The 27,728-nt window shown below is 46.1% G+C and overlaps 11 protein-coding genes across 11 annotated transcripts; 6 read left to right on the top strand and 5 right to left on the bottom strand.

Moving 5' to 3' along the window:
• Positions 1-453: 453 nt before the first annotated feature.
• On the top strand, positions 454-1,100 carry N7483_010941 (uncharacterized protein; the record flags this gene model as incomplete). Its single annotated transcript, XM_057094368.1, has 2 exons — positions 454-819; positions 870-1,100. 2 exons carry the CDS (start codon positions 454-456, stop codon positions 1,098-1,100), a joined length of 597 nt encoding a protein of 198 aa, XP_056940339.1.
• A 77-nt stretch (positions 1,101-1,177) lies between these two features.
• On the top strand, positions 1,178-1,594 carry N7483_010940 (uncharacterized protein; the record flags this gene model as incomplete). The annotated part of the gene is made up of 3 exons (XM_057094367.1): positions 1,178-1,243; positions 1,301-1,435; positions 1,490-1,594. 3 exons carry the CDS (start codon positions 1,178-1,180, stop codon positions 1,592-1,594), a joined length of 306 nt encoding a protein of 101 aa, XP_056940338.1.
• A 627-nt stretch (positions 1,595-2,221) lies between these two features.
• On the bottom strand, positions 2,222-3,295 carry N7483_010939 (nitronate monooxygenase; the record flags this gene model as incomplete). The annotated part of the gene is made up of 1 exon (XM_057094366.1): positions 2,222-3,295. The coding sequence occupies one exon, from the start codon at positions 3,293-3,295 to the stop codon at positions 2,222-2,224; it is 1,074 nt and encodes a 357-aa protein (XP_056940337.1).
• Positions 3,296-3,712: 417 nt separating this feature from the next.
• Positions 3,713-5,371, top strand: N7483_010938 (uncharacterized protein; the record flags this gene model as incomplete). The annotated part of the gene is made up of 1 exon (XM_057094365.1): positions 3,713-5,371. The coding sequence occupies one exon, from the start codon at positions 3,713-3,715 to the stop codon at positions 5,369-5,371; it is 1,659 nt and encodes a 552-aa protein (XP_056940336.1).
• Positions 5,372-6,281: 910 nt separating this feature from the next.
• On the top strand, positions 6,282-7,941 carry N7483_010937 (MFS transporter; the record flags this gene model as incomplete). The annotated part of the gene is made up of 4 exons (XM_057094364.1): positions 6,282-6,439; positions 6,505-7,491; positions 7,547-7,678; positions 7,734-7,941. The coding sequence occupies 4 exons, from the start codon at positions 6,282-6,284 to the stop codon at positions 7,939-7,941; spliced, it is 1,485 nt and encodes a 494-aa protein (XP_056940335.1).
• A 320-nt stretch (positions 7,942-8,261) lies between these two features.
• N7483_010936 (MFS transporter) lies at positions 8,262-9,816 on the bottom strand (the record flags this gene model as incomplete). The annotated part of the gene is made up of 2 exons (XM_057094363.1): positions 8,262-9,169; positions 9,228-9,816. 2 exons carry the CDS (start codon positions 9,814-9,816, stop codon positions 8,262-8,264), a joined length of 1,497 nt encoding a protein of 498 aa, XP_056940334.1.
• A 432-nt stretch (positions 9,817-10,248) lies between these two features.
• N7483_010935 (uncharacterized protein) lies at positions 10,249-12,217 on the bottom strand (the record flags this gene model as incomplete). The annotated part of the gene is made up of 5 exons (XM_057094362.1): positions 10,249-11,261; positions 11,354-11,606; positions 11,661-11,711; positions 11,766-11,906; positions 12,038-12,217. The coding sequence occupies 5 exons, from the start codon at positions 12,215-12,217 to the stop codon at positions 10,249-10,251; spliced, it is 1,638 nt and encodes a 545-aa protein (XP_056940333.1).
• A 759-nt stretch (positions 12,218-12,976) lies between these two features.
• Positions 12,977-14,937, bottom strand: N7483_010934 (GID4/VID24 family protein; the record flags this gene model as incomplete). Its single annotated transcript, XM_057094361.1, has 4 exons — positions 12,977-13,167; positions 13,224-13,624; positions 13,674-14,797; positions 14,908-14,937. Coding segments are annotated over 4 exons (1,746 nt in total), but the record flags the coding sequence as incomplete, so codon positions are not given.
• A 3,672-nt stretch (positions 14,938-18,609) lies between these two features.
• On the top strand, positions 18,610-18,825 carry N7483_010933 (uncharacterized protein; the record flags this gene model as incomplete). Its single annotated transcript, XM_057094360.1, has 1 exon — positions 18,610-18,825. The coding sequence occupies one exon, from the start codon at positions 18,610-18,612 to the stop codon at positions 18,823-18,825; it is 216 nt and encodes a 71-aa protein (XP_056940331.1).
• Positions 18,826-21,089: 2,264 nt separating this feature from the next.
• On the bottom strand, positions 21,090-22,451 carry N7483_010932 (uridine-cytidine N-ribohydrolase; the record flags this gene model as incomplete). Its single annotated transcript, XM_057094359.1, has 5 exons — positions 21,090-21,632; positions 21,694-22,010; positions 22,071-22,275; positions 22,336-22,343; positions 22,397-22,451. 5 exons carry the CDS (start codon positions 22,449-22,451, stop codon positions 21,090-21,092), a joined length of 1,128 nt encoding a protein of 375 aa, XP_056940330.1.
• A 304-nt stretch (positions 22,452-22,755) lies between these two features.
• Positions 22,756-26,749, top strand: N7483_010931 (PXA domain-containing protein; the record flags this gene model as incomplete). The annotated part of the gene is given in 4 exon segments (XM_057094358.1): positions 22,756-23,263; positions 23,390-24,215; positions 25,684-25,760; positions 25,773-26,749. 4 exon segments carry the CDS (start codon positions 22,756-22,758, stop codon positions 26,747-26,749), a joined length of 2,388 nt encoding a protein of 795 aa, XP_056940329.1.
• Positions 26,750-27,728: the final 979 nt, after the last annotated feature.

The following is a 27,728-nucleotide window of genomic DNA, read 5'->3' as shown; positions in this document are numbered from 1 at the left end:
CTTGGCAGTCTGTTCTCCAGATATCCACTTCATCACACGGTTTGATACTCCGCAGACGGCTGAGATCATGGAGAAAAAGAACTGACCAATTGCACTGCCGCTTAAATGGATCCATAGACCGAGTGAGTTGTCTAGACAATTCAAATGTTGAGAATTGGTTGTACGCGTGTAGCATCATATGAAATACACACAGTATGGACACTACAACGCGTGGCACGGGATAATATTGACTTCAAGATCGGCCAAAAAGAACCAATATCAAATAAGGAAACTTGGAAGAAAGAATAGATAGTAGTTGAATCTGAAAATATAAAGGATTCTTGCTTTCTCAAGATTCTATATCATTCGAAAATCAAACACTCATTCTCTATCAATCTCTTTTTCAACTATCTTTCGTCCAACTATCTTCAATCTTTATTCCCAACTTCACTCTTTCAATTCAGATTCATCAAAATGAAGGCCTCTATCTTTATCTCTGCCATGCTTGCTGGTCTCGCTATGGCTTCTCCTGCCCAACAGCGCCCTGCTACCTGGAAGTCCAACACCGACTGCAAGGCTAACGAAAGCTGTGACAACACTGGCACCTGCGTTGCCGACAAAGTCATCCGTGCCACTCCTCTGGCTAAGCTTAACGAGGCTTGTCATGTCGACAGCGACTGCAAGCAGGACTTGAGCTGCATGAAGGATATTTGCGTTTCTTCCCAGAACAAGCGGGATGTTTTTGCTCACCTGAATGGTGACTGCAAGGTCAACAGTGACTGTGTTAAGGGCATTGCTTGCGAGAAGGACATTTGTGTTGCCACCAACGGCAAGCGTGATGTGAGTGGATATCTACTATGCTTGGAAAATGAACAAAGCTAACTGAAAAGACCTTGTCCGAGCACGGCCAGAACTGCAAGGTCTCTGGTGACTGTGTCAAGGGTCTTGTTTGTGGCCAGGATGACACCTGCGCTACCCCTAAGAAGCAACAGCGTGATGTCTCCACCTCACAGCTTGGCCAGGACTGCCAGAAGAAGAGTGACTGTCAGGATGGTCTGGTCTGTGAGAAGAACACTTGCCTTGCTCCTAAGAGCAAGCGTGGTCTTGTAAGTATTCCATGAAAACCTTTGGTATTGAATGAATCTGACTGCGAGATAGAGCCTCGACGCCGACCTGAACGTCAAGTGAGACACTATCGATGACTGCCGCAAGGGCCTCGTTTGCGAAAAAGGATATTTGCCTTGCCCCCAAGAGCAAGCGTGAGGTGGGTAACAACAAGATAATTTTCACAGTCTGAAGCAAGCTAAAGTTTGTCCTACAGAACTCCAAGTCCCAGCTCCAGGGTGCTTGCGATGTCAACGGAGACTGTGTGAACCTTTCCTGCAGCAACAGCGTCTGTGTCGTCGCCAACCAGAAGAGCAACGACCAGGACCAGAACGAGCAGCAGAAGCGCGATGTACGTCAATTCCTTCAAAAAAAAACTAGGACTAAGAAATTAATTAGAGACCAGGCCGGTGACAAGTGCCAGTCTGACAACGACTGCACCATCGAGAACCAGACTTGCCAAGACTTGCCAGTTGATCGTATGTACTCCCAAAACTCACTCTCTACATGATGAGATTCGCTAATCCTTATCCTCGGATACAAAAGAAGGGCAGCAAGGTCTGTGCTGCTCCTCAGCCCTCAAACTAAGCATTCTACCACGACTACCGTGACCGGGAGGCTTGGAGATTTTGAAGCTCTTGATACGGCCTGCTTCATTGGTCCCCGAGGCCTGGATCTTTGGCCGAGAAAATTGCCAGTTGTGAGACTCGGGCTCTCCGACCTCCCCTGCCAGGGCTCTCTTTCGATACTTTGTACTTCTTGAATATCTGTTCATTTAAACTGACCATACTAGCAAATTTTATAGACTTTGCTTCTGATACTCAACCTGATTTGCAACTTGAACCTGGAAGTATGCACATGTGTATGAATTTACCTAACTATGATAAGATTCAATCAAGCATGTTCTCCTGGGCCTGCACATGTGAATCGTACTATTGGAAATATTTGAACATGGAGTAGATTGGCGCTCATTATTTTTCAATTCGTAATTCTTTCCAAAAATTACACAGTTTCCACTGATGATCATGGAAGGTAATCATACAAGGCACAAGTCTCTTGGCATTTGAAGTCTCGCAGTCTCGACCGAAAAGATGAATCAAAGGGCATGGAAGAGACGTCAACTGAGTCTCGACCATGTTCATTCTTTGGGAAATCCAAGCCCGAGAGACTGAACCCTTTTCACTGCATCATTGCGCACTTTTTCCACAACGTCCACTGCACTAGCCACATTGTGGATAAGCCCAACAGACGCACCAGCATACGTTGCAAGTCTGCCATCTGGACCCCATCCCTGATCAGCGGCTTTCAAAGCTTCATCATGCAGGCCTTTGAGTTCGTCGAAGGAAACACCTTCCTGGTGCTCGATAAATGATTTGTTGATGACAGTTCTCGGGCTGTACTCAGCCGGCCATCCAAATGTTCCTCTCAAATGATTGTAAAGTAGTGTACGCGTCGTATTCGCAGCGCCATCTGATGCACGCACAATCTCATTTTGGTATCCCTTGCTAATCCGTGCTTCGCTCGCAGCTAGGAATCGAGTCCCCATCGCCGCACCAGAAGCTCCCAAGCACAGGGATGCTGCTATTCCTCGTCCATCGGCGATACCTCCAGCTGCTACCAGAGGAATTTGACTGGCTGCCATCGCGTCCGCTATCTCAGGGAAGAGTGTCATGAGGCCCATCCCATCTGTCGCCCGACCGTGACCACCCGACTCTGCTCCTTGAACGACAATAACATCTGGCTTCTCTGATACTTGTAAAAGTTCTTTAGCTTCTTTCAGGGTGCCAATCTGGATCCAGATCTTGGTTTCCGGCGATACTTGGCGTATGTGACGAGACCACCGGTCGTAGTCTTTTGATCCGTCTTTAGGGGCATACAACCAGGCAGCACATGGTTTGAACTTCTCAATGGTATCGGTGGCAATATCCAAATCGTCTCCCCAAAGCTGAAACCCGACTCCAACTGGTAAAAGTGGACTTATTGGCAAGGAGTTGAATGCTGGTATTGGAGGACGCATATTTTGAATCATGGTTGAGGCTTCTTCCAGGTCAACACCCATGTCTTTGGTTTTGATATTAGGACCGATGAAACCCAGTCCACCGGCGCGTGAGACAGCGACAGCGAGTGAAGGCCCAGACATGACGCGCATTGGTGCACCGATAATAAACGGGGCTTTTGCCCACGGGTAATGCGATAATAATTTGGCAGTCATGGTTATAGTGACTGTGCGAATCATCAAAAACTGAAATAGAAGAAGGCTGCTCGATTGTATTTGAGCGTTGTCTCAGATGTTCATAAGCATAAACCGAGGTTGTTGGATGAAGTCATTCGGACTAATTCGTTCCGCAACACCCGTTGAAGTGAGATGTAGTACGGCGATCTCGCATAAACCTAGTACTCAAATTCTACAATAACTAATAATTATAGAGCTTTTTTGATACAATATCACTGTTCAATTAGTTCGCCTCTTACTATGTCATTTTTCTCGGAAAAGTAGGATGATCTGAACTTCTGAAGTATCTGCCGGATTAGTAGCCACTGTATCCCTCTATTCCCGCAACATCCGCATTTCCCACTTCCCCTCCTTCACCTACTCACAACACCATCACTAATCTCGGATTGGTTCCACATGCAAGCTCTGAAAAGAAAGAGATCCCGATTGGCTTGTACTCCCTGTAGGGAGAGAAAGAGGAAATGTGATGGAGACGAGCCCTGCGTCACCTGCTCTGAATGGGGCTACGAGTGTCACTATGAAACTCGACAACGCAAACCCCGAACTCCTAGACAACCAGCACGTGGGGCTGAACCTGAAGCCCAGCCATCTTCGGAGCCCATAACACAATCAGAGATTGCTCATTCAGATCAAGCTGGATTGATCCGTCGCTTAGAAGCTAATTCTGGCGCTGCTTTTGTGAGAAAATTGGGTCTAAAGATCGATCCAGCAAAAGCACCAAAGCTTGATTTGTTTGGCTGGAATGTTGGAGCACGAAACTTATCAGCTCCGATCATTCCAAGTCCCGCTCTTTCGATCATTGAAATTACGTCCCTTGAGCACATGAAAGCGTTGGCTCAGGTTTATTTCGATAAGGTGGATCCCTGTTATGGGTTCATCGATCGGGATATCTTTAATGAGAGATTAGAAGAACGCTGGCAGTCTTCCATGATACCTACTTTATATGACAGTGTTCTAGCTGGCGTCGCTGCTATTGGGTGCTTATTCTCTCAGCTCCAGGCTACGACCACAGAATTGCATTTAGTTCACACGGCTAAGGGCTGCTTGGATATGCACCATCTTTACGGCCCGCCTTCCATAGATCTCCTGACAGGATGGACTTTAAGGTCGATCTATCTTCGCCTAACAGACACACCACATGCTACTTGGATCGCCAGTTCCACTCTTATGCATCTTCTCGAAGCTTCAGGCTTCCACCCTGAACCATCGGAGGGCTCGTTTCTGCCACAAATTGCTCAATGCGATCCAGAAATCAAGAAACGACTAGTTGGCCTTGCCCATCACTTGAATGTATGGACTTCATTTGATCTAGGGCTATCACGAGTCTCATTCCAGAAGAACGATCTACCGTCCCTTCCATTCCCCAAGCATGGCGATTACACCGGTGAAATTCTTGGTCTCTTACCCATCTCACTGAGTCTCGATCCAGGCAAGTCCAAGGATGGGATCGAGATCGATCTCACTTCAACCCTCTCCAAGCTACTCGATGGGACGCATACGCAGCCTCCATCAGTGCTTGCGCAATGCAATCTCGCTCTTTGCATCATTCGGCGCATTCATACCCAGAACCTCGATATTTCATCAAGCCTCGCAGAGCGTGTCTTGGTATTACTGAAGAAAAGCCTTGGTTGCGCAAGTCGCATGGCGCTAAACTGCTCACCATGGCACCAAATTGCGAACGTTCCGTTCCAAATAATCTGTGTTCTTCTGACACTGGATTCAAGATCGTCGCTAGCAATTCTGCCCGAGGCAATGCAGACGCTGAGTTTGATAGCATCGACGTATGAAACTGAAACGTTGACGGAGGCCTATAGAACTGCATGCTTGTTGGTATTGTTGCATCGGCAGCGCAGAAAAGATGACATAGCCATTCTGGGAGATGCACTGAGTTTCCATCAACCAGACATGCTGGCTCCGTCTTCGCCAGAAGTTCATCCTAGTTCTGAAGAATACACATGGCTGGGTGCTCTCGTCGCCGATTTACCTGGGTTGCAGCGGGTTGATCTCGATCAATTCCTGAATGCAGATATGATGGATACAATTTCATTTTTGTAGCACGAGGTGATTTGTTCGAGGCTCGTTCTGGGAAGGAATAACGTCATATTATCGGCTAGCAGTTGCAACTTGCCGAAATATGCTATCTGTGTAGTAACATGAGAGTAAAGGGGCAGCGAACATGATGATAGATAATAGAGATGAACGAGCTCCAGCCTGAGGGTTATTAGATTTATGCAAGATATTAAGATGGCCGAAAAGATAAGATCTGAAAGAAATATGTCAGAATGGAAAGGATAGGCGAATAATTATGAAGGAGTTAGGATGAAAAGAGAGAGGTTATAGTGCAGATAAGATCCACGTATGAATTTTATAGAGATAAGGTTCTATCAACCTTATGATAGGTCGAAGTTTATTTTCAGGCATTCAATTTAGAGCCTCAGGTGTCTTTGAACTACGCTATAAATTCTGAAGTTGAATATGGATGGTAGTGTTCAAGTGACGCGTAAATAGTACCTCGGGATTTGAAATAGCTTTTCGATTTATCACGGGAAATACTATTAGACTAAATTCAAGTTGCGGTAAATACCGATCTAGAATGTCTCCGGTCCTAGAAGCGCTTCCTGCGGTTCTTGCGGGATTTGCTGGGAGCAAGCGCCACATGCCTTTGGCTACTCACCCATGAAGATGTATAAAGTAGTCAATTCACAACTTGAATAACCTAACGACTTTGGAATTTGATCGATCGATCTAAATACTAGGATACGGATGTCAAAAACTGACATCTGGAACATGGATGTACGCACATGTGTCTATGCATAAGTAGTATAAGTATTGCTACATAGTACCTCCCTCTACCTTTCACTCCAGGCTTACCAGTTCAATTTCAAGTTACTATCTAGGTACCCATTAAAACCTTTACAACAATACAAAAGCTACATTTGGGCAGGGAGCACCTCACCTATCAACTATGAGTTCAACTTCCGCTTCTACACGGGGAGATGAGAAAATCTTGATTGGAAAGGCAAAATTGCTTCCTCCTCCCCTCCAAAGTTCCGAAGATTACGCTGTTACTTTCGATGGGCCTGATGATCCTACCCATCCTTACAACTGGAAATTATCTACCAAGTATGCCCTCAGATTGCTTACTTGACTGTCTTACAAGATCCATGTTAACGTGTCATTTACATTAGACTTTTAAGCGCTATCATCTCCTGCTCGGGAACCTTTATCGTGACATTAACAAGTGGAATCCTGGCACCTGGAATCGACATCGCTAGCAAAGAGTTCGACGTCAGCTCAGAAGTTGGAACCCTTTCAACCTCTCTCTTTGTACTGGGGTTTGCCTGCGCTCCTATAATTTGGGCACCTAGCTCTGAGCTATATGGAAGAAAATGGCCCTTAGCAATCGCTATGATTGGAGGTGGGATTTTTACCATAGCATCAGCCGTTGCAAAGGACATACAAACATTGATCATCTGCCGTTTCTTCGCAGGGATGTGTGGCACAAGCCAACTCACTGTTGTCCCGGGGTTACTGACCGATCTATTCGATACCATGTATCGGGGTGTAGCTATCACGGTGTATGCTCTGACGGTCTTCGTCGGGCCATTGACGGCACCAATACTCGGAGGGTTCATCACAAAGAGTTACTTGGGGTGGAGGTGGACTCTTTACATCGCTGCCATTTGCAGTTTCCTGAACGGGGTCCTCTCGATATTTTTCCTGAAAGAAACATATGCGCCTTGCATACTGATCAAAAAAGCTAAAGCACTTCGTGAAATGACAGGGAACTGGGGTATTCATGCAAAGCAAGAGAAGATCGAGCTGGATTTTATGAATCTCGCCGAAAAGTACTTCACCAGACCCTTGAGACTTCTAGTCACTGAGCTCATCCTCCTACTCGTCTCCCTTTACATGACGTTCATCTATGCTTTGGTCTATGCTCTACTGGAAGCATATCCATTCATATTCCAGAAGGTTTACGGCATGAGTCTTGGAGTTGATAGCCTTCCATTCATTGGTCTAATCCTTGGCCAGTTACTGGGCTGTGGCTACATTATCTCCCAGCAGAAGACGTACGCCAAAAAGCTAGCTGAAAACAACAGCATTCCGGTACCGGAATGGCGTTTGTCGCCACCTCTCCTTGGAGGACCAGCCTTTACTATTGGAATTTTCTGGTGAGTTACTCCTTTGAACCTCTACCACCCATATGCTGACAGATGATATTTGTAGGCTTGGATGGACAGGCTTCACACCTGAAATTCCTTGGGAAGCCCCTGCTGCAGCGGGTATATTCATTGGATTTGGCTTGATTTGTGTTTTTGTCCCATGCTTCGTTTATATCGTCGACTCTTATTTACCCATGTAAGTCCTCCCATGACAAGAGCTCTGCAAAGCCAAAATTAATACGAAAGTTTAGATCGGCATCTGCTGTTGCCGCCAACATTATCCTGCGTTCGTCCGTTGCTGCGGGATTTCCGATGTTTACTACTGAAATGTTCGAAAAACTGGGAATTCAGTGGGCTTGTACACTCCTAGGATGCCTGGCCACATTAATGATCCCAATTCCCTATGCTTTTAGGTCATATGGGAAATCGCTGCGCGAAAGGAGTAAGGTCTTTCAATAGATCAGGCTTCAGCTGCTCACAAATATGGGATAAATCGAGAATCCCTGCAATTTCCAAAGCAAGACTTCGTTACCATCGGTTATTTGAAAATATGGAGATCCGGTGAATGGTGCTCTTGTTTTCATGCTTATTTTGTTTTTAAAATAGATTTTATGATTCATTAATAGATTTAACAACATTTGAACTTGAAGCATTGAATTATTTCCCTCCAGAAGAGCTGATTTTACAAAATAATTTCCCACAAAAAGTCAAACAGATCTTCCTCAGCTTCCAGGTTTGCAGATACTAAGATAAAATGAAGAAAGGTTGAGTATCCTCAACTAAGAAAGTCTCTTAGTCTTTCCTCTAAGCAATGCACCATAGTGCCAAAGAAGCCACGGAGCTGGAAGTCCAACAAATAACCCAAGGAACGCCAGGGTACTGTTTCCCCACCCATAACCAAGTGTGGCATACATTTTTGGTGCAAACAACGGGAACGAGAAGGCAGTAAGACTGCGCATAAACTGTTGTGCAGCACCAGCACTGCCAGTGTACTCTGGATAGGCTTCCATAACGTATGCCTGGAGTGGCATACCCGTCATCTGTAGCCCAAGCATTGTGATAAAAACTCCAATGTCAACAACCGCCCAATGTAAACGATAATGAGTAGCCCATCCGTATAAGAACAGACCCATCGATCCGAGAATAGTACCAGGGAAGACTGAAGGTACACGGAGTTCTGGAGTATGCTCCCCATTTGCTCGGGCTTTTAGTCGGTGGTATAAGTTGTCCATCATTTTCGCACATAGTTGACTGCCCGCAATTTCACCCAGAGCAACAGCGATGTAATGCAATCCACTGATCTCGACTGATTCGTGATAATTGTTGGTCCATAGATCTGAGAAGGTTGAGAGTACAATGTACAGAATACCATAGTTGAATGCGGAAATAAGTGAGGATATCTGGACAATGGGATGGAAGATCAACAGTCGGACCGGTCGACTCAGTGCTCGACCTATGACTCTGAGTGCTGATTTGTTCGCGTTGATCCGCTCATCAACAGTGTAGTATCGAGGATCACCTGTTTCGCGTCGAATACGCTCAGCCCGACGGCGGAGAATCAGGGACTCATATGTCTCCTGGAAGGCCGTAAATGAGACGATGATCATTACGGCTTGGAAGATCGAAGTCGACCAGAACATCCATCTCCAGGTGGTGCGTTCTGCCATAAAACCGCCAATAATTGGACCTGAATATAAGAATTAGCGAATTTTCATTTTCCCTTTGTATGAAACGGAAACACAAACCAACTGCTGCGCCTAGTAGAGGAATAAGCAGGTAAACACCAAGCGAACTACCACGCTGCTCCGGTCGCCACACATCCCCCAAAACGCCATTCGCCAACGCATAGATTGCACTAGCACCGAATCCAGCCATAAATCGAGAAGCGATCAACATTCCCTTGCTATTCGCAAACCCACATGCAATATTCCAAACCAAGAACCAGATATTCGACGCATGGAGAATGGGACCACGGCCGTATACCTCAGACAAGGGCCCGATAGCCAGTGGACCGAATGCAGTCGCCAAAGCATAGATTGAAAGAGCCATCGCCGACTCAGCAGAATTCATATCGAATTCCTTGGCGATAGTTCCAAGGGCTGGTGCTATGATGGTCGATACCATGATGCGATTAAAGCCCGTCGCGGAGAGCACATCAGTGACGGCCCATTTGCGACCAGTGCGCCAGTCCTTTGGATTCTCCGCATCGAATGGCTCTGCAAATGCGACTAGGAATGGATCATCTGTTTTGCTGGGATGAGTTGTTATGGGCGCTAGTTCGACATCTATGGGAGTAATTGTGTCTGGATGAACTTCCTGTTCTTGGGAAGCCATATTGATTATTGTATGTCTACGCTAATTTTTAGGAGCTTGTTCAAGAAATCTCATGATTGAGAAAGCAATGTATAAACGATCTGAGAAGAATCAGATAAGACAAGGTTCAATTAACTGGGGAGTCATCTGGGGTCGGCTCCGGCCGATGGCTCATCACCCGGTAAGCCCGAAAATCCGAATCCCAAGTCCGAGTTGTCGCGCGGAGATGCATAACAATCCTGATCTTATTCTGGATTTGCACATCTGACCAATTGAGCTCTTCAATTCTGTTACCATGCTGATACTAGTGAGCATGGATGAATTTCATTTCTATCAAAGTCTGATAAGCTCAGCGCAGGCTTCCACATGGATTCCTTTGTATTACAAAGATAAAATCACCTTTGTAAAAGGGGGCATGACAAGGACAGCCCCTGTATTGCATGAGGTATGCACCTAGTCGATATTATTGTCAATAAAACTATTCGTCGTCCATCCATTGGTAGCCGAGTAATCAGCCAAAGGCGAGGTCCCATGTAAAACCTCATAGTGTTTCCGAGAGCCACACTCTTTCAACCAGGTCGAATTAGCATTGATACATCGATCCTGCAAAGCAGCTGCAACCTGAAGACCTGCATCCTGGCCCTCAAACCAGGCACCTTGCAAGAAGCCAAAGTACGTAGGACTCGTCGCCTCGCCAGCGAACCAAAGGCGGTCCGTATTAGCGCGCAGGTTCTCGTGCATCTCTAGGGTTGTCCCCGGTGGCCAGTTTGAGTAACTCCCGTGAGCCCAGGGCTCGGTACTCCATCTTGGGTACAAGAATGAGGTTGGTTCGGGGATAGTCTTTTCGGGAAACATCTTGCGGAGGACATCTAGAATCTCGTTTTTGGTTTGTTCGTCTGATTGGCGTTCTGCGCGCCATGAGAACTCATTTGTTACCGTGACAAAGAGGATGTTGGAATCTGGTAGGAATTCCGGCATTGAAAGCGACTGGAAGATTGGGTACCAGCCCCGGAGACTTGGGTCGGCATAGAGGAAATACTGAGTATTCTTCGGCCAGAAAGTCTCGTTGTATTGCATAAAAATCTTAGTATATGTGCCCATTGTGAATTTTTGAATGGCAGTTTGTTTCCATTCTGGGAGTGCAGGACTGAATTTTACTTCGTCGCTCTGGAGAACTCCCAGAGAGAAGGTGCAAATTGCGTATGCTGCAGTGACACAGGTGCCGTCTTTGTTGTGTACAGTGACACCATCTTCGGAGTATACGATTTCGGAGATCTGTGTGTTGAGATGTAGTCGTGGATCGTTTGGTTTGAGGAATGTAGCGGCTTCTCCTTTGATAATAGTATTGAATCCACGCTGGTCGATGACAAAGTTGTCATGATCACTGAAGTAGTTTTCAGTCAAGTTATCACCTGCACAACCAAAGACAAGGGAGCTTTCTAGCGGCGTAAAATTGTCCTCGAAATCTTCGAAATTCGTGTATGTCAGTCAGGGTCATGAACACTTGAAGTATTCCTAGAATTAGCCGCAAGGAAGGGCTCTATTCAGGAAGACTCACCCCATTTCCACCAGTCAACTGCCTGCGCCTCCATATCATGCTTAACGGGACTCCAACCAGCCAAAGCCAGACCAGACTGAGCCGTTTGATCTTGAAGATTATTCGTGAGAATCTCTCCAGCCTTCATACTAGCAATACTGTATGCTTCGTCATACTCGGTTAGAAGGTGACTATAATCCGAGTACCCATTCTCGTTGTAAGTCGAGACATTATCATAGTCAGAGTAGTGAGTTTTCAGATCGTACTTCTGAGCCTGTCGAGTCTATGAGCTGATGATCAATGAAAGATACCAGTCACGTATACATACCAAGGTCCAGATGGGATTTTGGGGACCACCTGGGCTCCCAAGACCTTGCACCTATGATTGCATATTCTCAGCTCAAGTTTCATGAAGACAGATACGTTAACATACCCAATTTGCGCCCATCTCGATGGTATATGGCTTCCAGGTGTGTGGGTTCTTTCCAAAGGGCTTATGCCAAGCTCGGCCTCCGATAGTATCCCGATACTCCAGAATAGCGAAATCATGAACCGAGGCATTGGAAAGTGCTTGCTGCAGATGGTTAGTTTAATGCACGCAATTGAGTCGTGAGAATAACTTGCAGCAGCCGTGATGCCCGCCATTCCACCGCCACTTCGTTTCATTAGCTTCCGTTGAAGTAAAATGTAGGAGCCCCAACTTACAGAATGGCGACGATAGTCTTCTTGCAGGTTCCTTCCTGACTCCTTGGCTGGTGAGGCACATAGGCCGTAGCAGGAAGTATACAACCAGCAACGGCCGCCAGGAAAGAAAGATGATTTAAATGCATATCGCTTGTCAGGGATTGAGGAAGCGATTGCAATGAGAGGCTGTGGTGCATCCATGGCTTAAATAGTATTCATGGGTAGTGTCACATATGCAATATAGAACCTCGCTTGGCGCAACAGTGAGATGTCACGACGAAATCAAATTCAAGTTCTCTGACATGGATGCAAATAGGATCGGCAGGGTCATGTAACGCCCTGCTAAGATTGTCCCGAGATCGGGTAAGTCCATGCGGAACCTGCTTATTGGGACAAGATGATCATCCACTGGGATACTCTGTGGAGAATAATCTTCAAGACACACTCTGGGGAAGAGAGTCTCATCCCCCGCATCCCAGATAAAGAGGGGATATCCTTTTAGTTTCTATTACGTAGAGGTTATTGATGGGGTGATATGGAAGACTGCATGTCAGCTATTTTTATCCAGTCATTAAATCGATAAGAAGAAAAATTACAAAAGATAAGAATCAAAAAAGTTAAAGAAAAAACAAGAAGCGGCCATTTTTCTGTAGATGAAGCGAGCCGAGCAGAATCATTGACTTATTTCCCATAAATGTCCATTGGCCACGCAACAACACCGTCCAGCTATGCAAAAGAAATCATATGAAACCCCAACCAAGGGTAGTTTATACAACGCCAAAATGAAAGTAAAATCAGAAAAGGAAAACGATTTTCATAGCCCACTTGGTTACCGGAGCCGGAAGATTGTTTGATACCGCTGCAAAAAAATAAAAGAAAAAAGAGAATCGCCACGAGTAAAAGCGAAACACAGAGAATGCGTCATTTTTTCGGCATTAACCCTACTAGTGCCGGCTGTGCCTACCGGAAAGAATAGGATGGGCGGGTCATCTTCACAGTTTCGGGTTTCAGAGACAGCTCCTGGTAGGGAGAGCTACCTGGATCATAGTAAAGACCCCCGATTCGGCCATCCTCTCGGCGAAGAGAAATGTAATAGAAGCCGGAGATAGTAAGACCTTGGCGCGAGTCACTTGGAGTTATGAAACATCGCTCTGTTGGGGGGGTTAGTATATCATGCATAGAGTACTCTGAAAGGTGAAGAACTTACCCTTCCAACGCATCAAAATCCATCCTTTCGCCAATTCTTCGGTCATCCATTTCCGACTCACGAGGTTCTTGGCGATCTCAGCATCAGAAAGATCCTTGAAGGGATGTAGCTCTCGCCAATATGTGCTATCAACGTCCGCATCTGCTTTGAAATTCTTGGTTTCGAGGGTATGATTGTTGAAGTCGATGATTTCGCCTTCTAAGAAAGTCACGATATGTGCATCGTGTGTTGGAGAGGTTTTATCGGGAATATTATAAGCCTCCATGGTGCCAGAAAGTGTCATGTCATCGTAGTTAATGTTATGAATGGTCACTTTCACTGGCCAATTCTCGTCGCGATGATTGGGGTTGTTTGCAATGTAGCGGCGTCCGGTGCTAGTATAAATGCCGACTCGAGCGCTGCTATCACTTCCATTGAAAATGACTGGATCACTTGGAGGAGCATGAGGACTAGGTATTCGCTGGGACAATATTGAGCAACCCGCATTCGCTGCCCTCTGAAACCCCCCCGAAGATCACTCCGGGCTGGAGCCAAGAACAGGGTGGCGGAGGAGCGATGGTATAGGTATCAAGGATGAAATCACTGGAGACGTTCTCCATTGGAAGGAAGCCTTTAGCGTGTGCCGAATTGATACTTTCCTCAACGGAGTTGGAGTAGCGCAAGCAGTCAAGATATTTAATCGTATCCTTCAAGATTGTATCCCCAGGTGTTCCAGAATGTACTCGTCGATGTGCGGTTGCTCTCGGGCGCAAGTCGGCATGTGTGAGTCCTCGAGATTCAGCCCGGTTGGCAGGTCGGTATCGGTACGCTCGTGACGAAGATGAAATCACGGGAAGCGGTTGAGTCTCTTCGGAATCCTCATTGGATCGGCTGTATCTTTCCAGAAGATAGCTCTCCAGGTTGCGCGTTCGCGATAACCTAGGCTGTCTTCTTGCCGATTGCAACAAAGCCTCCATCGTGGAGATGGATGAAGTTGAGTTCCGAAACCGACCGGGCGATTCCGTTGGATCATCTCTATCCGCAGCAATTATCGGTGGTGTGCGACCTGTCAATTCTTGTCTTCGGGGTCGATTTAAGGACGAACTGCGATCTGACACAGCGTGGAGGAATGGTTGGATCTGATCATCGTCTGATTCTTGGCCACGACCGTGACGATGAGGCTCCTCTTCGTCATCCGAAGCTGGTGCCCAACCGTAGACTAGCGATCGGGGATTTGACCGGCGGCCATCATAGGTAGGCATGTTCGTGGGGGTGGTCTCTTCGCGCTCGCGGCGGACGATAGGTATGCGGCGATTGATCTCGACTGATAGGCGCAGATTGCCAGGGTCATCCAAATCCATGCGGTCTTCTTCGTCCTCCATGGGTCCTGGATGGGATGTTGGTCCCCGGCGACGGCGAGCTCGACTGATTGCAGGTACTAAAGGGCTGTACAGAAGGGCGCGAGACCGAAGAAAGTTCACATTATCGTCATGGGCGTTATCGCTCTCAGTAGGAACTGGAGAATCGGAATCGGAGGCTCTTCGGGACAAGGATTCAGGAACAAGAGCCGTCGGCGATAAGGCTGGTGTGCCGTGCTGAAGCGAAAGAGATTAGTGGAGATCGGAGTAGATTTGAGTTGAGTAGAAGTTAAGGAGAAGGAAGACGGAGATGAAATGTCACGGGGTTCGAAAAGTTTAGAACGTACAGATGCCGAGTTTGGAGGCGGCATCTCCTCACTAGGATTGAAATCCACCAGATAGGAGTAACAAGGGCAGTAAGGCCAAGTCCAGCAGTATGGGCAAGAAATATGAAACGCGATGGGGAATGCCGCGAATGCGCAAGGAGGAAGTGGTATCATGAAATGTGGAGAAGCGTTGAAGTAAACTGACGTTGTTCCTTTCTGCCGATGTCGACGTCAACTGGTTCATCTTTAAGCTCAAAGCTTTGCCACTGGGCACAACCTTCACTTGTCAGGGTTATTATATCACTTGAGGAGGAAAATATTACTATAATGTAGATTTCTCTCATCTAATATGTAGCAATATTTCTCTAATATTTGAACTTTCAATAATTATCTGACTATTGACCGCGGGAAACTCCACATAAATGGGCCACAATGACTGTTGTACAGGCATTGTGTCAGTGTCTGGCAGCAACAATGATCAGAGAATAATATCAAGATTTTCGAACAATGGACTGTAGTCAGATTTAAGTCTATTGATGCATACCTAGGTAGGTAGGATGTAGTATTAATGTAATCTATTGTTCTTACCGGGGTACACACGTCAGCGATAATCTCACCAGCAACTAGGTACCTCCACCTCTTTTCTCAAAGATCTTCCCGATATTGAAAGTACTAAAGGTACTGTGGCTTACTATATCATTGTACTTTACAGCCTCAAACGCCCGATCGGCTTATCTGCATTATTCTAGTCGCTGCCCCCTGGCTAGTGCCGATCATCTAGATCCTAGAACGCCACGAGTCTAGGCGGAGCCACAACTGCAAAGTGGATGTGGTCCCGCTACGGGGTACATACAATGATACAAAGTACTCCGTATACCAAGTGTGAATAGGAGCAAAGGACATGTGGACATCCACACCACTATAGAAGACCTGATAACCTGGCCACCTGCCAGTGTATACCCACTGTAGAAAGGTAAATTCTGCTTTTTATCTGCGACAATTTTATCGATCTGGCTATTGAACAGAATTCCAACTAAAATGCAAGCATGGCATAGGCCGTAGGACCCATTTGTGAACATGGGCTAGACGCCCGGACCTTCAAGTTGAAACTCATATCATACACGATCATGACATCCGGATATAGTCGTGGACATGTGCACAAATTCGAACACTATCAATTTCAAGTTGAAGCTGAAAAAAGCAATTTTTGGATTTCTGCAAGGCTCGTTAAACTTGAAATCACATCTAGCCAATTATTTAGTCAAATATCTCAAGCACGAGAAGCTAAAGTTGTCGATTTCGGCTGTAATTTTTATACATATGGTGAGTCCCGCCTAGAGCATCATGATCGAAACCATCCAGATGTCAGTTTCCAATGTTTAAAGTAGAGTTCAGTAGTTCAAGTCCAATGTGTTAAAACATACCGCTCCCAGTCATAGTCAGCACCATGAAAACGACCATCAATTTTGGACAGGTTCTCAGGCTTTGGCCACAAGAATGACCCTCTAAACTTGACTTTATAGCTTGATGGGCTATCCAAGCGTGATACAGCACAAGAGTAGCTGCACCTCCGGCAATCTCCAGAGTACGGTTTATCGCCGAGAGCTTCACCACCACAACCTTGAATTAGATAAAAGCACTCATGTGACGGCAAACCATAAGCTTTGGTCCCTGCCAGCGGGCATAATTCATGCGAGTCTCCTCATCACCAGTCCGTATCTGATCTCCGAAGATCAGATAGGTAAAATCAAAGATGACTGTCCCTTTTTGTGTCAGAAGAGCGGAAATATTTGCCTGATAAATCAGCTGTCCATGTGCATTGACGAATTTGCACTTGTGCCATTCAGGGATTTCTCTTAAGAAATGATCGTCATCAAAATCTGCCTTTTCAAGTTGCTTTCCAATATCTAATAATCTCTTCGGGAATATTCTGAGGCAGGAGCAGAGAACAATAATACCCCGCCGCCTACAGCTAAGGTTAGCTATTTGGATATCATGAGTGGGTGAATCTTTGAAGAGATCTTCAATATATAAAACTGGCCAATCAATCTCTTCTGGTCGATGTAGCTTGAGACATGGTCCACAGTCTACCCAGCGACTCCGAGGCGGAGAAGTAGTAATGGCTAACCATATACACGATAAAAGGCTTGGACCCTCATTTTGTATCTTGCTAAGAAATCTTTCTCGGGCTATGATATCAACAGAGCGATCAAAGCCCTGGCTGGAATAAGGATATTTAAACATGGGCTCGTCGAATATAGGCTTGTATGATTCATAAAATCGTTTGCAAGTAAGTGCGAAACATCCTTGCCAGGGTTGAGGAAGAAGCCGGAAAATCTCATCTAACAACTCGACAGGAAGATTAATTAAGTAGGTCTTTCGTTCACGTTCACGTTCAAGTTTAAATGAACATTGAGCCAGGATCTTCAAAGCCCAAATAGCGATACGAGATACGCGCATTCGAATAGTTGTAGATGATTCCATCGCGTTCTGAGTTCGATAGGTACTGATACATATAGCAATATTTGAAGCTGATCAAAGATAGTATTTGTAGTTGAATGGGAATGTTTCATGAGGTATAGAATATAGAATATCATAAGATCCGAGTCTTCAAATTCTTTGAGATGGATGTAGTGGGGTTTAACCTTGGACCTTAACCGCCACTACCTAGGTAGTAACCTTGGAACGTCATAGTGATCATTATAAATAAGAAAGGAGATCAAATATTATCTAATGTTTCTACATAAACATGGAAGAAGTTTATTTATAAAATAACAAGACTCCCCTGGCGATTTAATCTAGTAGGATGGGGTCTACAGCTCTATAGAGAATGACTCTTAGTTCCAGGATTCTCTTCGCTATCATTCTTTCATCCTTAATATCTTAGTCTGTATTTTGGACGTCCCCCGTCACTACCTCCCCACAAATTAGATGTTAATAAATCCATTTCGACTTCCAGGTGGGAAATGCTACTCGAAATGTACAAATGTACTTCGCATTGCCTCGGCCCCCTTCATATAAGGATGGCGTTGTATTTCAAATGTTGTCGGGTACTTCATGCCCGTGTGGAACTCTACAAGATTTTGTACAGTATAATAAAAGGGGTATTTAAGAATCACTAACAGGATACTAATAGCTCACTCCTTATACTTGCAACGGAACAAATCCATCATTCAATTTAACAAAATGGGCAGCCGATCTACCAGCAAAGCTTCACTGGACGGAATGGATCACTGGTTATGCTCCAGCATGTGTTCTCTATTTAAAGTCAGTCAGAGCGCCCCCTATTCTATGAAACATACGCTGATATGCCTTCGACAGTATGCTGTTTCACTCCGCCGTGATCGTTCTTCATCGGCCACCTCGGTCTTTGTTTGAATCACCAGCCATATCCACTAGTGAGGTGAGGACTTGCAGTTATGTTACAATTCATTGAGTACCATCATGAAACTCCTGAAGACAATTGGAAGACTGCACTCATTTTTATTAATACCTAGATAAAAGCTATTTCAAATGGTGGAAGGGAGGTTCCAAAGTTCTTTCCATGGTTCCGAGGTTTCCTATACTACCTGTTTCAATCCACCACCATCCGACCTGCTCAAGTTTGATCATTTCTTCAAATTTTGTTCGTACGTTTCGTGTTAAATCGAGTATAATTCTGCGTGCCCAATCGATGACCACCTTCGCATCCCAAACTTCAATCAACTGCCCCTGACCGTCGAAATGTCAAATAATTCAAGCTGTCCTCCCGAGCCCAAGCCTGGCGAGCCAGGTTACGTGAATACCGACCGAATCTGTGGTGCCACCTGGTCCGCAACCAATTTGCTGGTTCTTTCGCCCATTGTTGGAGAATGGATGAAAAGAGTGTACACAAACGTTCAGAAAGGGATGGAAAAGATTCAATCCTTCCAACGCCGAACCCATTGGCCGAAGTTTTAAGGATTTCAAGTTTGACACTTTTGGGATCCAAAGAGTTGATATTGGACTCGATTGAAAAACGAAAGACGAACAAGCAGGAAGAGGATTCTATTAGATTGCAAGGGCATCTAGAGCGATGCAGAATGGCTCAAAATGGCAGTGAAGGCTTCTCCAATCCTTACGGTGATGAACGACCTTGCAATCACCTTGAAAACCCCTGAACCACTCTCACCATCGAATCCGTCGATTACAACTACTGAACGCCCCGCATCCACCGAACCTACCACACCCTCGGCTAAAAAAAACAAGAGGGATGACATATCTCCATTTCCTTCTAGGTCCATTGAATTCGATACATTGAAATCGATTACCCAACATCTCCATTACACCGGCATTGGAAAGGGAAAAGAGCCAACTGCCCCTGAGACCCCAACAGTGCAGAGACTTGAACAGCGTTCTATAAATGATCGATTGAAAATGATTGAAAAGACGCTAAAAACCCCTGAGTTCGATAGAGACCAATCGATTACCACTGGAGAGATAGGATCTGTTTCTGCAAGCGATACCAAAAGCTACTATCCGAAATGGATTGATTGATCGAAAGCTACAATCGATTGTGGACAATATTATTGGACTGCAGGTCCGAGAGGCCTTAGATCCTTAGCCCTGCAAACACACCTTCCTTCACCTCTCCACACTGCCACACAGCAGCACCTCCATCCTCCACAAATATTCAAAATGTTGATACACGATTTGCAAGAGTCGGAGAACTGGAAAGCAAATTTCAGTCGAAAGACAAGGAGATCGAGACCCTTCAAAGTGAGTTACAATTTCCAACAATTACACCTCGCTAATTATGGATTTCGTTCAACTAATCTAAATTTTAGAGCAGCTCAATTTATACAAAGACCTGTATGGAGATTTGAAAGACTCGGACCGCCGCGAAGAAGTTGATTACCAGTGCAGTCACATGTATATTTAGGCAGGGCTATTGGCACACATGTCCTTAGCACTGTGACTCCGAGTCGGCCTGAAGCAGCGGGCACGCTGTCACTTGACTACTAGTATCCATAATCCAAGGCTAGAGGGCTTAAACTCTTAAATCGATACCAGTTGACATATATCAATTAATTCATGTTCTTTAAATTCAAATTCTCACATGTGCAATTACCTCTTACTTCTTCAGAGAAGAAAACAGGAGATAAAGGTGTAATTGATTATCCAACCACGGCAGTCTGGTGGTCACTATTTGCGCCCATTCCGGAACGATTTCGATCGATCTGTCTATCATGGGGACTCTGTCATTGGACTATGGACCCCCTCAAGTGCTGTCACTATATGCGCGCTTGAGGTAGACTATATCCTTTTGGGAGAAAATGAACAATGACATAGTCATAATGGCCAGTGCAAGCATTTGAATGTATCAAATTGAATAAGTGAAAAGGATCAAATCCTACCTATTGCTTCAAGTTGTCATCAAGGCACCTGGACAATATCTATGAAGTCTATACTCTTACTCATAGTATGAGGAGGACTTGAAGAACTCAAATATTCGAGATTATGCTAGCAATTTGCACATATGAAGTCGCGGAAGCTCCGGAGCTTTGGCATCCATCTGGCCCCACCAAGGCAGCTCTCGGGATTCGGACTTCATTTGAATACTAGTAGGCAATGCCCAGCTGGAGCTATAGACCTCTTTTACTACTTGGGTTCCTGCACTTTTATTCACCGCCTGTCTTGATACTCGAGGAGCCTACAGCTTGAATTGCCTATATCCAAACTTGGAACAATATAACAGCTAAACTTCCCTTCCAGATACCCCTCCAGCTACCCCTCCAGCTAACCCTCCAGCTAACCCTGTAGGTAACCTGGTAGATACCTACATACAAAGAAGAGTCGGGCATCAGTCACCTGTAGATGCTCTGACTCGGACTCTGAGCCATGTACTTAAGTATGTGAACGCACTTGGCCAAGCACTTGAGTGATGGGGGCATATCTTTCCCAATTTTAAATGCTCGCTGCTATGTACACTGGCAGTGCTGCGCGAAGCGCGGCGTGAGGACTTGTCGGTATACTACTGGTACTAGTATGCCCAGGTGATCGATTGACGAATATTTGAAATCCAGAATTTCAGGACATTCATTCATCATAAAGCCAAAATTGAAAATGTCTCCAATCTATATTCTAATATCAAATAAATGAGCGTATATGTGCAATGAATGTACCCTCTAAACCAGCAAGTCTCCCAGACACAGATGTGCACGGTCTAATCTATAGTGTTGTCATCATGCGCGGGCTGCATTGCAGTCATCCGCCAATTGCACGCATTCAAGAATCAGGTTCCAAAATGCTTCAAGGTCCACGCCTCGTGGGATAGCCACACCGGGCCCCTTGACCGGAGTAGCTAGAGTGCGTCCCAGCTGTCCAGTAATAGACACATCCTGGCCATGAATACCATCAGTCACGATACTGACAGCAAAGCGCTCACCACCTTTATCGTCGAACTTAATCGCTTGCTCTGGATGCTTCTTGGCAAATTCTGGGTTCAGATTTGATAACATAGCTGCCACTGCAAGAGGATCATGCAGCGGAGGTCCAGTGGAGAGACCAAAAACTTTATCATATGTTCCTGCAAAGAAAATCAGAAGAGCGTGGAGAATTTTTCTGATAATCGTGGGCTCCTTAGAAGAGTCCCTAGCGCCATGCAAGATACGGCTTTGAACCTCTGAATCAGCCAAGACCTGGTGGGTAAGATCCAAGGCCATAAGAGCTGTCTTAGATGCCAGAACGGTATTACTGAAGATAGCCTCAGATGATTCTGGGTCGCACTGCGAGTTTATCCGAGTCAGCAAGCGCAACCAAAACTAGACCGGGAAACGGGAAACGCACGTAAATGTTAAATTCTGCCCATGGGGTCACATTTCCAATTCGTGCCTCTTCACCGGGAAGTTTGCTCATTGGAGCATCGGTAAAACCATTGCCAATAGCGCCTCCCATGATACTAAGGCCTGCAATATGCTCCGCAACTTCCGGGAAAGTTGAAAAGAGTAGGGCCACATTGGTCAACGTTCCCGTGGCGATCACCCAAGGGGTGCCCTTGGGTTGAGCTAGAAGAGCATCTCTCATGGCCAAGATTGGGTTCTGATCTGTGATAGGTGCTACGGAGGCCTTGGGAAGAAGATCCGTTCCATCGAGGCCCGATTCACCTAGAAGGTGACATGATCAGATATGAATTTAATTACGAAAAAGCAAGAGGGAATACATACCATGAATATCCGGCGCATGCAAAGCAGGCCGAGAGAATGGCTTTGAACTTCCCGGGTAGACAGGAATCTCCGGCCTGCCAATCGCCTCGAGAACGCTCCCGGCATTCGCAGTAGTCTTCGCCAGTGAAGCATTGCCATGAATAGTTGTGATTCCAAGTAAATTCAATGCGGGGTGAAGGGCTGCGATTAGAATTGCGAACGCATCCTTGAAAGAGGTAGTCAGTATCATCGGGCTCGCTCCGATTCAATCATAAGAATGACTTACATCGTGACCTGATAAGGATTAGCTACACTGGTCTCTTCACAGACATGGATAATGTACATACCAGGATCACAATCCAGCCACAATGGAGTTCGAGAGTCAATGCCTTTGGCTGTCATTTTCAAGTGTTTATCTTCTAAGGTCAGGAGAGAGGAGTTGATGAGTCAAAGGGGCCAACTAACTAACCCTGGAACTTAGCCTACAATCGGGTCAACAACACGTTCTCTCCCCGCATCGCGATAAGCTTCTTATCACATACCCTATGCCCTAATTTCCATATTGGGCAGTTTCAGCCCGACTTCGCGGTGACCGTGACAGCTAGCGTTCGCGATCATCCCATTCAGAAAGGCTAACGCCTTGAATTTCCTTTTTTTACGACCTCCCCGAACTGGCTTCAGAGATATCCGTTGCATCTGCGATGCCATGACCGACCCTCTTCGCCCTGGCTTGCAGCCGATCTCCCACCTCAAGGCTGGTCCGACAACCTCTAGCTCCAGGTCTACCGCATTGCCCTCGAACCACCAACCACTTCAACGCCCTGCTTCTCGTTTACGGACTCAAAGAGCTTCTCATCGAGAAGATGTGTCAGATGGAACCAGTGAAAGAGCTACAAGTGCTTTGATACGACGCGTACTTTGTCCTCAGACAAGTAGCCATGGCGCGTCTTCTCCGCAGCCTCTGGGAGAGCTGCTACCTCCGCTGACAAGCTCCAATGACGTTGATCGTCAACTTTACGCCATTCTCGCCATTATATTCAAAGAATTCCTCTATTCATGGTATTCCAAGATCACTCCAGATCAAGCTCTTGTCAATGAAATTCTCCAAGTAGTTGCACATTGCACTCGTGCTTTGGAACAACGAATCCGGGAGATTGATGCTGCACAGCTTCTACTTGATGAGATTCCCGCATTGGTGGAAGCACATATCATCTGTAAGACCCGACCTTTCTCAAATTATCCCTTTTGCCCGGATAACACTGGGCTGTACACTGGGGTCGCGTTAGAAGGTATTCTATTCAGACATAACGCTAACCTTGACGGTAAATTTTCTCCCATAGCCTACAGACTATCCAAGCAACAGTCGTATCTATCAGGCTTGTCAACGTCGCATCGTGCACTCTACCACGAGTTGAACCCTCATCCAGGATTATCGCCAGTCCCAGACTCGGCAGATCCCGAAACAATTACGGCGCAATCTGAGAATGAGGCTGTATACCGACGGCTGTTAGCCCATGGAGCCCTGGCAGTTCTGTTGCCGACGGAAGAGTTGGAAAATAGCAGTCTGCGCACACTAGTCGGAGATATTATTGCAGACTTGATATTGGGTAAAGAGGTTGGCGGCCGAGTCTGTGAACCGGTCTTCTTCTATGAGATCATCACTAAGCTCACTGTGATAATGAAAGACCGTAAAAGTCCAACTGATACGAGCCCTGCAAACGATATCTCCACCAATAGACTGGAGAAATTTGGTCTCCTTTCGGACAGCGATGAATCCCTTAGTCCATCATCATACAGCCAATCGCAGGCCACAGCCTGGATGTGGAAAGTTCTCCAATTCATCTATCTTGGTTACGTTGCCTTGCGTTTCATTGCGACGGGTCTATTCCGCGTCACATCGAATCCAGAGCCGGGATGCTCGCACGGAGCCAGTGTTTCATTTCCCGCTGCAACACCAGAGTCCCCGAAGGAGGGCGTCGCGTCGTCGTTGTCGGACAGCCTCACCAATAAGCGCCCAATTCTCGACTATCGAGTGGTCTCAATGATCTCTCAGTTATTTGGGGTATCCCAAAGAATGCCATGGTTTTCCGGATTAATCGCCCTTTTTCAATATCTGATTCTGGCAGGACCAGGTCAGCTTGGTGACACGGACGGGGTCCTTGACAGGTGAGTCTATTTCCCGGAGCATTTCCCTTAACGTTTCTTTTTGCCCTTGTACCTCTGGTCTCGGGCCTCCCGAGACCGCATGAACTCTCTCGTTCGACTGTGGAGCAAACTGTTTGCGATCTTCCGAACTACGATCTACGAGGATTAAGTGTGACTTATTTGCGAGTCATGGGTGGGACGAAAAGGACCTTCTCGCATGCAGCAACGATCACTTGATCCTGTAAGAAATATTGCGCACGCCATACGAAATACTGCTCGTAATGTACCGTGACCCTGACTGGTCCGTACTGTCATTTACCGTTTGACTGACGGAGTCATTCTGATCTATTATTGGTTGCCCCAACCTGGTCCGAGCGAGGCGTTGATTTGCGTGCAGTGCAGGGATCTCTGCTTTTTCTCTCTACTCCTCTTACGGACTATCTTCCCACTTTTTTCTCATTTCTTATCCACACTTTCGCTGCGTCTCATTTTTCTGTCGCGGTGTGTGTGATAGCGCCGGGGGCCCGGCCCTTGCCGTGCCGCTTTTTGCTGGGATCATAACCATGGATCATGAATCAACAATCAAGCCAAGATCCATTCTTTGTGGAAAGTGAATGATCTGCAGAAGAAGAAGAAAAAAGAAAAAAGAACATTGCCCCTGGATTGTTTGATTGCTGTCAAAGTGTCATTCAACAAAGAAAAAAGGAAACTATTTTTTTATTCTCTGCCGAAAGGACATACCAAACTTTACTTCGGCCGGACGGGGCAAATCGCGTGCACGAGCAGAAATCGTCTGATGCCGATCGGTGGACGATGAATGACCATCCCCTATTGGGAACTTGCATGAAAAAAAAGACTCCATCGCCGAGACTAGCGAATTTTCTAGTCTGTGTCCAATCAGCGAAATTCCTAGTAGCGAGATTTCGAATGTGCATCCTGACCGAGGTTGGCGCATGAAGCCCGCAGGTACTGGTGCCAGGGCCAGGCACACAACCGGGATCTTACCCGCTTGAAGGAGAGGGGAAAAACTACACCGAAAGCAAGGGCAAAAAAAAAGGCACCGAAACTGGGCACCGAAAAAAAGGAAGTGGCAGGGATTCCAGTCCTTTTTTTCTCTCAATTTCTTGTTGAGTTGCCCTAGAGGTTCTTGAAGGAGTGTCATCCTAGTCATGGCCCAAGCTCCTTCTCTCCCCGAAGCCGATCTTGCTCCGCCTCTCCCAACCCCACTTCGTCTTCGCCCTAGTAGGGTATGAAGCGGGAGGTCTTGCATTTGAACTGCTCCATTTTTGACCTCTTTCGAGCGGTTGAACGTTCCCGATCAGCTCCACAGTCGAACCGGGAAATATAATAAACGAGAGGAATTTTCGCTTCGTTCCTTTTTTTTGGCTTTTTTTCACTTGACTCCGCTTCGGTTCATCCGATGTCATCATTTCAGATCTTTTAGCTAACTCCACTCCTCATTTTCAGATTTCTCCGGGAAACCATTGAGGAGTACATGTTGCCCCCCCACTTTGTTGCCCAACCTTCTTCTCGCAACGAGGTCTACTCTTTTTCCAGCCAATGCACGTCCTGCATCAGTAGCTGTGTCTGTGGGAAATTCAAGTGCCCCAGTTTCGACTCCGCACGTGTCCGTGCCATCCCTAACGTCTAGCGGGAAAGCCCTCACGATATCTGCTAGTGCTCCTTCTCCAGTTCCTAATCCGGCAGGAGACAAGGTTGTTCCTACTGGGGTGGCTGGAAATAATCCAGTTGAAAAAATTAATGCCGGTAGTAACAGTCAAGTTAGTGGCATTGGTCTAACTACTAATAGTACTAGTGGTGGTGGTGGTGGTGGTGCTACTGCTAGTAGTAATGGCGGTGATCATCAGCTTCCCACAGTGACCATACTATCACCAGGATCTACCATATCGGAACCGACGGCAGATTCCAACAAGCCCCCAACAGCCTCACCAACCGGATCGGACAAACAACCTTCGTCCGCGGTCACGGAGATCGCCGCTATTAAGCGGCAATGTGCAGCTAACCTTCTGGCTCTGATTCCGCCCAGTATCGCACAAACTTTCTTTGGCGTTCCGGTGTCCTCCAGAGGTGATCGTACCTGCAGCACCACCACTGGGAGTTCATCCCTCCTCACCACCAGTATCTCCCCGTCTCCACCAACGGAGAAAGAGGGGGATGGTGGACACCAGACCAGGCGATCCTCATCTCAGGGGCACACGAGGACGTCACCTTTAGTCTCTGATGCCAAGGCAGCGTCTACCATGTCAGGGCGAGAGTCAGGAGCAGGAAGTGGCGACACTATTGCCGCTGAGAAAGGCTTGCCCCGCACGCACGAACTTGGTGACGAGGCCGAAATTGCTCCGGAGGAATTATGCCTACTTGAGATGATCGAGACCGATCTATTGGATCTCCTGGCGGATGAGTATTGTAACAAACATCTTATCTACTCCATCCTCGAGACTGTCTTAGCTAAGGTCCTTCCTGAACTTGCTGAGCGTAGCGTTGCGGATTTGATGGAGGATCGAGGTGTCTCTTCCGCTCCTAGCACCTTTTAGTCTTTCTTTCTCAAGTGCTCCCAATCAAGTTTTTATGATACATTTGTTTTCATGTAATGTGAGCGGTTTATTATACCAAGTACTGCTTCCTTATATTAATATAACGTTCAAGACTTAATATTCTTTTCGGGCTGATAAACATTGGATTCAATGTGGAGTTTTTTCTTAGTATGTAGAGATTTACGAGTACGAGAATCAAAGTGTCAGTCATTATAGCTTAACTTTACTTTTAAATTTCAATATCCGATAGCTTTTGAAATCGCGTGGATTGTAACTAAACATAAGTAGACATTTCCAGGGGTAAGGGGGTATAATATAATGTGTCAAATCCGAGTCCTCGAGTACAAATACCAATAGAGTAATCAATACTCATCCTGACATCTGCACTCAAAAGAAAAGGAAAAAAAGATGAAAAAGACAAACGTAAGGAAAAAGTGATTAATCTGACAGTGGTAATTCACCAGGATCATGTAAATATAAAGATCCCAGTAAGAAATTCTTTCCGCGCGAGCGGGCCCAGTTTAAGAAGCACTGAAATTAAAAGAGAATGTAAGAAAGATAAGAAAGGGGAATAAAAAAGATCCAGTAAAGAACCGGTGAAGAAAGAATAAAGAGAAGAAAGAGATAGATCGAACTAATAAAAACAAAGATCAGGGGGTATGGGTATGGGGAAATCACAAAGAAACATAAAATAAGGGAATCAAAAGGAAAGAAAAGAAAGAACCGAACAAAAGAGTCAAAAGAACTCCACAAGATTGGTCCTAGACCAAAGCCCTGAAATTCCATACCAATAACCCATATACCATATCCCATGTAGCCGAGAAGAGATGTGCAAATCCTGCAACAGATCGACCCGGCTCAAATGCGTGTGCGTGTAACCAGCGCCAATCCAAACCCCATTCAAAGCAAGGTCGAGGTCGCCCTCTGATGTATTCTGATTCTGATTCTGGATTTTGGGATGTTCCGATACTCGCCGATT

The sequence above is a fragment of the Penicillium malachiteum genome (genome assembly GCF_028827825.1).
Source record: "Penicillium malachiteum strain IBT 17515 chromosome Unknown utg000005l:1.0-9002435.0:326005.0-9005861.0, whole genome shotgun sequence".
NCBI lineage: Eukaryota > Fungi > Ascomycota > Eurotiomycetes > Eurotiales > Aspergillaceae > Penicillium > Penicillium malachiteum.
This window is presented reverse-complemented; position numbering and strand designations above follow the sequence as displayed.